This window comes from Corylus avellana, chromosome ca6 (assembly GCF_901000735.1).
Source record: "Corylus avellana chromosome ca6, CavTom2PMs-1.0".
NCBI classification, from domain to species: Eukaryota; Viridiplantae; Streptophyta; class Magnoliopsida; order Fagales; family Betulaceae; genus Corylus; species Corylus avellana.
The window spans coordinates 8,347,593-8,360,147 of record NC_081546.1 but is presented as its reverse complement, the minus strand read 5'-3'; the positions used below and the strand labels follow the sequence as shown (position 1 = coordinate 8,360,147).

General features: G+C 35.3%; 1 protein-coding gene across 1 annotated transcript; it reads right to left on the bottom strand.

Moving 5' to 3' along the window:
- Positions 1–517: 517 nt before the first annotated feature.
- LOC132183937 (K(+) efflux antiporter 6) lies at positions 518–9,435 on the bottom strand. Its single transcript, XM_059597408.1, has 20 exons — positions 8,764–9,435; positions 8,519–8,562; positions 8,008–8,066; positions 7,791–7,869; positions 7,613–7,674; positions 7,443–7,518; positions 7,253–7,327; positions 6,583–6,654; positions 6,416–6,499; positions 5,509–5,577; positions 5,315–5,392; positions 5,046–5,134; positions 4,603–4,699; positions 4,393–4,446; positions 3,429–3,524; positions 2,924–3,112; positions 2,759–2,836; positions 2,495–2,539; positions 1,396–1,485; positions 518–1,221 (listed from the first exon to the last, which is right to left on the bottom strand). Exons 1-20 carry the CDS (start codon positions 8,975–8,977, stop codon positions 1,138–1,140), a joined length of 1,734 nt encoding a protein of 577 aa, XP_059453391.1. The 5' UTR covers positions 8,978–9,435; the 3' UTR covers positions 518–1,137.
- Positions 9,436–12,555: the final 3,120 nt, after the last annotated feature.

Below are 12,555 nucleotides of genomic sequence, written 5' to 3'. Positions count from 1 at the left end.
AGAATGTCTTCTTTCATCCATATAATTATAAATTGTGTCCTGAAAACTACGAATATCCACTTTTACACCACATGTTTCTCCTCGTGATTTGAGCTTTTATAAACTAAATTCTTTAAGTTTTTAATTTATCAATTAAATCCATGAGATTTGAGGTGATACCAATATCAATTAGCCTTCCCCTTCTTATCGGTTTATTTCTTCATTGGATTGCTTTTAAAATTCGTTTTCTTAACCTAAAGAAAAATTATTGAAAAAAGAAAAGAAAATTACTATGGAGCCACTCCATCCACCCACTTTATGCAGGGGGTCTCCCCCCACCTCGCAGAGCCGGTGATGGCACATTGGCATTACCCCTTTGCATAGACAAAAGTCACAGAACACCCCTTTCCCATGAACGGATGCAACACCTCCATTCCGTGTGCCTCACTTATATTGAAAAATAGAAAATTCTCACGATCATTCTCTTAACAAAAATTAATAGAACAGAAACAGTACTTATTTGATACAGCCTCAAATATTGAACTTAAAAAGTCAACGAAGTACTTGATAAAATTAAAAATCCAAACCACAAGGGACCATTTTTTTTTTAATCATTTTTCTTTCAGATTATGTTACAACAAACCAGAGGCTGTGTATCAGATATCATACTACAAAACTAAAAAATTTCGAGAATAGAAAAGGAAATACAGTTCGGTACTGTTTTGTACATCACAAAAAAAAAAAAAAAAAAAAGGTTCAAAATTCTACTCTCTTGGAGGAGACCTATGAATCACGATTTACTTTAGAAGATTACAAAATTGAAACTATGTTACACTTGGAAAGAATAGGGTCTCCACAAATGTCCCGCAGTGGAGACGAATGAATCATAGATAGAGCTTCATCTGTTACTCCTTTTCACCAGTTAGATTACCTCTTTCCCGTTTCTGCATTTCTTTGGTTCAAATTGGGTGGCTGATTTCTAGTCTGATCAGTAACAGGTAACCAGCAACTCTCGTGGAAAAGCCTTGTAATAGACTCTAGAGAACAGCAATCCAATCAACTTCTGTCACACTGTTGGGAAAGGAGGATGGGGGCCTAAAGTATAACTTGTCATATAACTCTGAAATTCCCTTTCACTTCATATATATTTTTTAGTATTCACGAATCATGAGGTTCCTTGTCAATCAATATAACACGCTGCTTTCCACTTTCCGAGCGGAGATTATCTCCTTTAAATATAATCTGAAGTCAAATAAATAAAATAAGATGCCTTTCAAACAATAAAGCTCCGGAAGGATGAGGAGAAAACCTATGACTAGAATGATCTTTTAACCAAGAAAGTGAAAAGAATGCATAGAAACTGGTAATTCTATTATAGCTAACCATCTAGACGATTAAATGTATACTAGTAATTACCTCAATAGAACTGTCAGCGGAGAACCACCGCAACAGCACGCCAAGGTGCACGACTGCAGGAATAAGCTTGAAAAGCAGAGGAGTTGTCACCTGGAGAAGTTTTTATGAATGATCCAATCAGAAAGCACATTACTATGATAAGGAAGATCAACAGTGCAGCCATGACCATATTTATCACTGATAAATATAATAAGACCACTTTCCGTCAACAATCTTGACTCAAGTGCTCAGTTCTATGAACTCAAAATGATCACCAAAACCTTTCCTCCTAGAATAAACCAAAGTAATATGGAAGCTTCATTTAACACACAAAAGAAAAAAAAAAAATCAATTTAAGCTTTTAAAAGAATAATATTCCAAGCCCCTCGCAGGGTCTCTTCCTCTCATTTCTAATCAGCATGCCCTTGTCATTTCAAATCCAGGAAACTTTCCATGAGGGAGAATTGTACATTACAAACATTTCTGGTTTGAGTTGCATTTTGTCATCATAACTTCTTCCTGGTTTCAGGAAACTGATAATCCATTATTCCGAGTTTATGGGAGTGTCATCATGTGGAGCTTTGAGTAGTATTGTGATTATCTGGGACTTGAGGGTGGTGGAGAAGTTAGTCGTGTGAGTGGGTGATTTCAACTTGGCTGTAATTCTGATATGGTGGTGGTTCTTGCCTTCGTGTTTTGGGGTGCAATGGGGGGTTCTGGCTCATTCTAGTTAATAGTTTCCTTTTGTATACTTCCGGTGTACGTAGAGGCGCCTTACACTTCTAATAAAAAAATTCGATTACTTATAAAATAAAATAAAATAAAATAAAATAAAAAAAGGCTCCACATAAAAGAAAAGAAACCAAGTATTTCATATGTAAAAGGAGGTTGAAGTTCAGTTGAGCATTCATCTAAACAGAATTATTTTAAAAGATTAAGAAACGCAGACAGACACACTTAACACTTCTATTCAGAATAATTGTGTGATGTAAGTTTGTTATTTGTCAACAAACAGCTAAATATTGTGGGATAAAACAAAACATGGTACATCCAAAGCATGCACGGGCTTCATCAACTACACATTATATCAGTTAAAACATAGAATAAAATAACTTCATACCAGACTAAGAGCTGTAGTCCCAAGAAGCAACAGGTACACTTTTCCCTGAAAATGTTCAAAGTTTCAGCTCTACAGCTCATAATTTCCACATACTTTCCTGCTAGAAGATAGGGTTTTAAAGATCTAGAAACATGGCCATAGTGATATGCTATGGTCATTAGTGAACAACAAGGGTACCAGACGTGTTTACTATCCAAAATTTTCTTAGCAAGAAAATTTTTCTGTTTAAGCATCAGCATGAAAAATTGAAACTGTAACACTAACCTCAACTAGATGAAGATTAGAAGCACGACTGAGAAGAACAAAAGCAAATTCCCCTATTTGTGCCAGAGACATTCCAACCTGTACATGCACCCAAATTCACTCAAAAATTGAAAATATTAAACAAAAAGTGATATAACATAACCATTGTGATATCTAAAATCTTACAAGAATCGCAGTCTTGTTGTTGTAACCAAATCCCTTGACAACTGTGGCAATTATTATTGTTTTTATGATGATCACCAGAATAACTGATGCTAGTAATATATCCACGTGGTTCCAGAGAAACTGAACATGGATCAACATCCCAATGCTGGCCAGAAAAAGAGCAGCAAAAAGATTGCGAATGGGTTCAATCTGCACAGAAAACAAAATTCAAGTCTAGGATCACTCACAGTACAACTCAATACCACCTATTAAATGTTTACGGTCAGAAGACTCCATCTAGAGAACAATATTTTACCTTATACAGATGAATCGCAACATATTACATATCATACGATTTGTGCATGACAGACATGCAGTCTTTATTTTGCATGATACTACAGAAAAACAGGCGGTAAAACCACCACTACTACACTTGGGGGAAGAGAAATATGCCAAAACTTGGATGTCAGACAGACTAGTAAACTACTACTTCTGATGACAGATGGCATAAATTAAATAGCCTTACTTGTTCGAGTGTATGTTGTGCAAGATCAGTTGTTGATATCATCACTCCAGCAGCAAAGGAACCAAGTTCTAGACTCAGCCCCAGCTTATCACTACACTGAAATTGTACAAACAATTAGATAATAGCCACATGCTTAGGGTCAAAATATAGTATATGCAATGCAAGAAATACAAGGCAATGACTCACAAGGTATTTCCAACAAAATAAAATGTTTTTCTGCAGCAATCAACACTACTAGCTAACAAGTAGACTCCAATTATAGCCTTTTATGCAGTGTCAGATGTTAGTTTGTTCTAAACTTTCACATTTCCATTCTTTGTAGGTACCATCTACATGATTATGGCAAATGCAAAAACTTAATGTGCCCATATAAAGAACATTTAAATCCACTAACTTTATTTTATGCATAGATGATCGAGATAATCATAAATGTCCATGATAGAGTGTCCTTTGGGTGATATTTAAATAAACTAACTTCATGCAGCATCTTTCTTTAATCAGCTGAGATGACCATTTCTCATAGTAGAACAAGCTTATCATTCAGACACAACACAACAGATTTAAAACTTGGCCGTTGCAATCCCGGGGCTTAAATGCTTGAAATACTACCATGAAAAAGCATGGACAACGTACTGATGGTAGTTTTTTTGTGGATTTGAAAGCATGGAGGAAAAAATTCCCTATTGAGTGTCAACCTTTCCGCCAAATTAGTAGACATTGAATCAAGATACTGAAATTCTCACTTTCCTCTATCAACCTTACTATGCATAAAAGAAAGCAAATGAAATTAGTGGCCGCTCTGGAAACCGCAATCAAACATATGCTGTGCCACTAAATTAATGAGCATCCTCAAACTCTAATTTTCAAACATGAAAGAATGGAAAATGATACGGATCGAAGATAGAGTAACATCTAAGTCATATAAGAATTCCAGACAGATGAAGAATTAGGGAGCAAAACCAACCCAGGCTACAAGCAAGCAGAACGCAACTGATGCCAATTGATATAGTTCATTGGTCTGCACAGATAAAAATATACTTAAAAACAGATCAAGGTGAAATGTAGATCATGCACACATATGATCAGCAATCTTTCAGAAACACACAAACACCTATGATGAAACATAAAATAGGTTTTGAATCTTTAACAGTATGTAAATGATGAGTAACCATACCTGTGATGATAGGCTTATCATCAGTTTAAGTAACCAAGGGACACAAGTACGAGATAATATTGTCAGAATAGCCAAAAATGAAATTAATACCACCAACCTGCCAAAGGGAAGAAATGAGATGTCATAAGAGATAATATTGATTGAATATCCAAAAAGTTGTGAGTTTCATATATATATATTCTTTTAAATACATATACTTCACATTGTTTCTGTATGGAATACCCATGGTCCCTATTGCTCTAATCAATAAAAAATTACACACCATATTTTATGTAGTACTGTAGTCATAAGGGGCCATCAAGTCACTTCCAAGTCCTTTTGCTAAATGCTAAGTAGTAAAGACATCTCCTAAGGAGCCATTTCCATATCAGACACACCGACACTTCTTAGACAAAGAGAAAGGAGGTTGGAAACTTGGAGAGTTTCGCAAGTTCATTACTTACAGTTTAGTCATGGACATCACTCCTTGAAGAACACCAGAAGTCCCCCCCAGTACTGGAAGCAAAGCAAACAGCAAACCTACGGCACAGTCCTGTAGGGCAAAAACTTATAAAGAGTAAAAGAGCATTTGAAAGTAGAAATTGAGTGTCCACATCAATCATTTGAGTAGTAGAAAGAAAACACCTAAAGGCGAGTCCATTGAAGGATGATTCTTTTTTTTCTTTTTAAACGGAAATAGAAAAAAGAAAAGAAAGAAAAATCAGCTAAATACCTGCAGAATAAGGATGCCAATGGTAACTTGGCCATGAAGGGCATTAATAGAGTTCTTTTCCATCAAAAACTTCAATACCTGTGTCCCAAAGAAAAAACTTCTCCATTACAGACAATATTCATTATAGGACCAATAGATAGATATAGAACTGCAAGCACATCCACACATAAGACAGATTCAAGATAAAGTTTTACCACTGCTGTTGAAGACATAGAAAGGAATGCACCAACAAATACCCCCTCAGAAACTTTACCACCACATAACTGCAAAAGGAATCCACTCAAACTTGTAGCATTGAGAATGAGAAACATCATTACTTTTGAAAAAGATATTCGAAACTTAGAAGATTGGCATCAACATCAATGCACTAATATTTTCCATTCAAAGTGCACCAGTACTATACAGTAAATCTTTTTTCCCCTTTTATTTGTTAATATACAAACCCAAGACCTACCCAACCCCACCATAGTCTTCTAACACTAGAGCCAAGTCCTAGGGACTCCATGCAAACAAAATATGATTAATGTATCGGGTCAGATGGATGAGTGAAAGCTTCAAGGCCCTATAGCAGAACATAGACCTCCCATTGGTCAGTCAAAAGGTGGTCTGATACTACCATAAGACTCAGGAGCTAGAATGCCAAAGTGAGGCGAATGATATCAAAATTGTCTTTAACATTACCTGCCTAAAATGACATTATTATCCACTAGCTCAAAGTATAGTTCACACGAAATAAAACAACCTTAAGGCTAGAGCTAAAGGGCCCCAGGGCAAAGCTTAACATAAAAAATAAAATAAAAAAACAATTACAAAATACAATAGCAAGAGGTGTAACTTTAAAGCGCATTTGCACGCACACACACAAAAAAAAAAAAAAAAAAAAACAAAGTGGAAACGAAGTTGAAACGATACAAGAATCCTCCATAAATTTGTCTTCTACTTCCAATTGTTCTTATTACTTTGAAAATTGCAGCTCTTAAGTGTCTGCAATATTCCCAATTCAATTAAACTTTTCCATGGCATATCCTCATATGCATGTAGTTTTCACAAGTAGAAAGGGAAAAACTTCCATGAAAGTTCTGTTATAATTTGCAGGCATACCGAGGCTGTAATACCACACAGGCACATAAATAGGAAAATCTGAAGCAGGCCCCCAAGAACAGCAACTGCTCGAACAACTCGAAGCTACAATCACACAGAAATAAAGTTTGAATCACAATTTCACTACAAGACCAGAAGATGAAGACGGCTAAAGAACAAAATCCGACCTTCGTTGTGGAGAACTCCAGGCCTAGCGCAAAAAGAAGAAAAACTACACCAAACTGAGCCACCGTTTCAACCTATGCGCATGCATCAGTGCAAAAAAGTAAGCAACGTGCAAAAATATCTGACAAAAGAAGACCCCAGCGGTTCACCAGATAGAATCCCATGACATAAGAGGACACGAACCTACTAAATAATTGAATGGACAATAGCTTCTCAAGCCATCAAAAAAGATGCTAGGTAATGTCATTTCCAGTTCCTAATGCACAGAGGCCCACCAATTAACACTTTATAATGAGATGAGTTTTTAACTTCTTTAATGCTGTTAACTATTTAATGACAATTTCAACAAAATGCACGATCGCCAGTAAATTTGTAACATAGGCATATTGACATGGACTACAGAAACCTAAAGAATAGCAAATAACAAGTCTAAAACAAGTGAAAAACTGTCTAGGCTTAAACTAAGTTCTAAAGGAATTACTACAATAATAATCAAATGATTGTTAGATATGTCAGTTGATTCATTCATTCATTGGCGTCATGACACATGAAGAGACAACTTGGCCAAAACAGTAAAGTATGTCAACAAAGCAAACAAACCATCATTTTTAAAGAGTATTAAAGTAATTAGAGAAAGTGGGACTATAGCTTTTAAAGAAACAAGCAACATACTTGGACCATTTCACTGACAAAGTTAAAGCCTCCAGGTCCAATAAAAGATCCCGCTAGCAAATAGCCAGTAATAACCTGACAAAATTTAGCATTATTAACAATAATATCAGACAATTAGTGTAACATAACACTTAAACAGATCCTAAGAGTGCAGATTAGCATGAATAACACATAGATCAAATAATCAGACCGGCTGTCCAGCACAAGCAAAGGCAATGCCACCACAAGTTGCTGACACAATAACAACTACCAAATCGGATATCAATCTACAAAGAAATAAGTAGAAAAGCTCAGATAAGCTCACATTGCACACGCAGAAACATAACTTTAACAAAACTACAACAAATTCACAAAGTTTACCGCAAGTCTAGCTGCAGAACTGGATATTTTGATTTGAAATTAGATATAATAAAGACGTTGTCCTGAAAATACAGCACATAGATTATTCATTTAGAACAAAAACGATAAATCCAAACATGGAAAGATTTTATTTTGATAGTTACCAAAGTAAGATTAATTTTTACTGAAACAATCTTACCTTCCGATCTATCAAAGTTGGAGTGTCTTCTGCTCTATTTTCATTATCCAGATTAAAAACATGATGCAGTTGAAATGACCTAAAAGTTGGAAGCAACAACTGGGAATGAAAAATGCCACAAAACGATGACATAAAGAAAGAAATCCTCATTATTCTAGTGGCGAATACAAGTAAGAAGCCACACACGCATCCTCAGATTTAAAACAGAAACACATACTTTTCCTCTTTTGTGTCATTTTTCTTCGTCTTAACTCTGGCTACAGTTTCCAGAACTGCCTGATCAACACAAACAGATAAAGAAAATGCAGTTCAGCGCGAGCTTCATGCTAAAATTGGCACCTAATGAGTTCAAACTAGGACAGAAAGATAAGATATAGCAAATCCGACTGATCAAGAGCCTGAATGCAAATAAATCACAATTGACAATCAAGAAAGAATACATCATGAGAATGCAAGTGAGATATTCTACATCACTGCGAGCATATCTGATTACATTTTACTAAAATTTTGCAAAATTTACATAAAATTATAATTGCGACCATTGAGATCTTAAGTTACCTTTCATAAAGCCATGATTTTGAATTGAAATACAATTACCTCCTCATAATCTAGCGTATCTGAACTCAATATCATAATTGAACTTCTAAGGCTTTTATTTTATGGTTACAAAAACTAGTTCTTTCAAAGACATTCTTCTTTAAATTTCTAAAGAATACGGTGCCACCAACCTGCTGTTCGGCTACACTGTTATTGAAGCCTCCAGCATCAGCCGCTGCCCAAAAAAAGATCTCAGCGGATTTTACAGAGTAAGACAACTCAATCCAAGCAATGATCATACACAAACAAAATTGAAACTCAAAAACAGTAATTATACGCATTTCAAACCGCTTCTTCAGCAACCGAACAAACGAGTAAAATAAACCCTAACTAAACTGACAATTAGAGAGAGAAAGGAGAGCTCGGATCCACAAACCTTCGGGCTGATCGTTCTCGGGGAACTCGTTGGCCAGAGCTTGATCAATCATGTGCGCGAAGCTGCCTTCTTTGGGCTTAGAAAGAGAGACATTGGACTCGGTGGAGTTGGCGGTTTCGAGCCGATCTGACTCGGCGAGAGACAGCGAAGGAAGTACCAGAGCAAAGCAGAGAAGGAGGAGGCTGAGCTCCAAGAACGGAGATCTTCTCAACATTGCAGAGAAGAAAGTGTTTGTAACGGAGAATGAGAGAGGTTTGGGTTGGTTGACGACGCTCAAAAGGAAAAGAGGGAGAAAGAGAAAGACGCGGAGAGAAGAAATGAGGAGAGGGAAGTGAAAGAGAAAGAAATGCAACGAGAAAGAGAGAGAGAGAGACGCGCAGGGGATATAGAGACCCAACGCAGAGAGGAGAGATTATTGTGAGAGCGAGAGAGAGAGAGAGAGTGAGAAGGGAGTGAGCACCACACCAGGAAAAAATCATAAATAAAAATAAATAAAATAAAATAAAAATTAGGGACAAGGGTAAAGAGTAACCAAGGAGCTGGGTTAGGGTCAACTGCAACTCATTATTGTAGATCACGAAAGGAAAGGGGCTCCCAATCAAACACAACTTCTTCATCTACTTCACCGTCGGGGATCGTGGGAGTAATTTAAACGAGAGATAAACATTAATTTCAATTGAGTTGAAACTTTTAATTTCATTCGTACCATTTTTCCAAAAAGAGTATTGCCAGCAGCAAGCTCTGCAACTGCAATCCTACGAGCCTACGAAAGATTTTGACTAGCAATCAGGGTCAAAGGTTTTTTTTTTTTTTTTTTTTTTGTTCTAATTTTTAATTTGCTGTTTTTATCGCATTAAAATACTTTTTTAAACAAAAACAATCTATACAAATTTTCTCCAAAGAGAAAATTTTTTCTAACCGAGTTCAATAAGTGACAAGTGTCATTTAATATCTTTGAGTTTCTCAAAAATTAATGTTTAGGTTCTTAGATTAGTAAAATGTCAATAAATGATTCTTAAAAATATTTAAAAAAAGAAAAAGAAAAGGGAGAGATGACACTTGTCACCTATTAAAGTAGGTTAAAGCAAATTTCATCCAAACTGATTTGGAGAAAATTTCTATCCAAAACAAAAAAAAAAGTATTTTTATCCAAAAAAACATTAACAAACAGAGCGGATCGATTTTAACGGTTCTAAATATTTGCAATACTTTCTATAACAATATCTATCCAATACTCATATGCTTTATTTGTTTGAGTACATAAAATCAGTCTACATTTTAGATAGATAATAACTTCCATAAGGTCTTGGTATAAACTAAGGCTTTTGTGGCCTTCAATAAGAGGGCAACACATCAGCGTGGAATACTATAACAAAAATACGGTGTTCCATTTAATATGTTTTTTTATAATACTTAAAACAAAACACCTTTGGGAATAAACTTTTCATATTTTTCTCCAAGACCCACCCCAGCCACCAACTTGCCGCCGAAGATGACGTCGAAGTCTTCACGTTCTTCATCACCTGCCGGCCCACCTTAGTCTTCACATTCCTCATTCGCGCATTCCCTTGAACGCCATTGTTTTTACCCTCACCATCATTCTCTACACCCTTTTCACACCCCAAAGGAAAACAACCCCAACCACAATGGTAGTACTTCTCCTCTCCCACCAGCACGCTCTGTGGTGGCGATTTGATCGACACCCCATGAAAGGCTTGCTGACAATTCTAGCACCCCAAGCAACACTTCTCGCAAACCTTCTCGTACTCGTACATGCAGCAACAATATGGACATCGGGTCCAGAATGGTGTTGCTCCTTCTCGTTCTCTGTTGCTACCGGTGAGAGAGAGAGAGAGAGAGAGAGAGAAAGGGCACCAGAGAGAGGGAGATGGAGCACCGTTCTCTTACCCAGCGTTTTCTGTACCAAACAACATCATCTTCGGCATTCTCTGTACCAGCCGGTGTCATCGCTGGCGGCAGGTTGGTGGCTGGGTGGATAAAGGCCTTGGTTTGTGCCAAGACCATATAAAATTTATTCTCTTTTAGATATGATTAATGAAACAGATTGTGAGGTTTTTACATGGATTAGTAAAATTGGGATGGCGTGGCATCTAAAATTAGTATTTGAATTAACAATAACTTGTAAAGAAGAAAAAATAATGGCTAATTTTTCATTGCCATATTATTCCAGTTCTATACTAAATATCATTTTTCTGATTAATATGTCTCGTGCAGTTCAAATAAAAAGGATGAATTGGAATAATAGTTTTAAATGGATAATATTTCCCCAATTCCTTGCAATCCTCCAAAGAATACGAGCATGTAGTGTCATTTCCTAGTACACATTTTATTTCACTAAGTTATGCAGATTAATGCATGCATTGTATAAGTTGTAAAAATACTTAGCTAAGGCTAAATTTGAAAAAAGACAAAAGAAGTCAATGGAGTCTAGATGTGAGATGAGACAGTATAAAAAGTGAAAGAGAAATTCTACTTCTAGACATTGTATTAGTGCATATAAAGAATCATTTCTTAAGAATTAAACATTAGTAAATGAAAATTTACAAACAATTATGAATTAAAGAGTTATTGAGAAGAGAGGTATTATTAAATTCATAAGTTGAAGCCTAGTGATGTTTACTCTAGTGATGTTCTTTTAAGAGCCTGTTTGAATATGTATTTGAGGGGTTTAAAAATGGGTTTAATATTCAAAAAAATTAAAATATTAAATTTAAATTTAATCTTTTTCATTCTATTTATTTTAGTATTAATTTTTGAATAATATTATTTAGTATTAAAAAAAAATTCACCATAAAAGTAATTTTACGACAATTTATTAGGAAGGAATGGGAGGGAGTTGGGTTGGTTAAGAAGGCTTGGGTCCGGTGAGATATGGATTAGCATTTACGAGCTTTGTTGGGACCCTCACATGTGGTCCTCTTGCAAGTTGCAACGTTCTACTTTCCCATTTTCTCATTTTCAACGTTTATCAATCCTTATTTATTTATTTATTTGTTGTATTTAAGTCGTGACGAGGGATGGGTATTAATGGTGGGTTCAACTCTAATTTAATGAATTTAATTAGACGGATTGGATCCTTAATTTCAAACCATTAATTTTGTGGTGGGATTATGTCAAATTTGAGAATCATGTTAAAAATTGTCGGTCTTAAATGTTATGTGTCAAGATATGTGTATAAAAAGATTATATAAGTCAACTATAACTCGACTTATTAAATTAAAGAAATTAAATTCTTCTATTTTGACCAAATAATTTTGTTTTAAATTGGTATATTGCACCTTATTAATTTACAGCCCTACTAGCAGCTAGAGCCACAGGTAATCAAACACGGAAGAGACAGAAAATTAGAGGACACTGAATTTGAATTATTTTTATTTATTATTATTTTTTTTCAGATAACTTCGGCATATTTTTGCCATAAAGATGTGAAAAGAATCGCATTAAAGGCAGAAAAATTGTCCATCATCAAATCCTACAGAGATAGCCAGAATTCTTTTTTTTTTTTTTTTTTTTTTTAGAGATATGATATAGCATAATAAAAGAATAATTTTTGGCTAATAAAAATTTTAGGTGGTAAGAGATTACAAGCCCCATCAGTAGGTGGAGCCACATCAACTATGAATGGACCTGTAACCTCTTACCACATAGGACTTTTATGGGCCACAAATAATATTTTTATTGTATTATAGCATTTTTCTATTTTTTAAGGGACTCATAAGAGCCTATCTAAAGGGAAAAAAATAAAGAAAAAGAGAAGAAGTTTGAAATATA

Bases quoted from the DNA above. Each gene is read 5' to 3' on its own strand.
- LOC132183937 (XM_059597408.1), bottom strand. From the start codon at position 8,977: ATGTTGAGAAGATCTCCGTTCTTGGAGCTCAGCCTCCTCCTTCTCTGC. The intron at 7,675-7,790 runs GTAAGATTGTTT...CTGTATTTTCAG, and splicing joins CAACTTTGATAGATCGGAAG to GACAACGTCTTTATTATATC. The intron at 5,393-5,508 runs GTAAAACTTTAT...TTTGGGACACAG, and splicing joins CTATGTCTTCAACAGCAGTG to GTATTGAAGTTTTTGATGGA.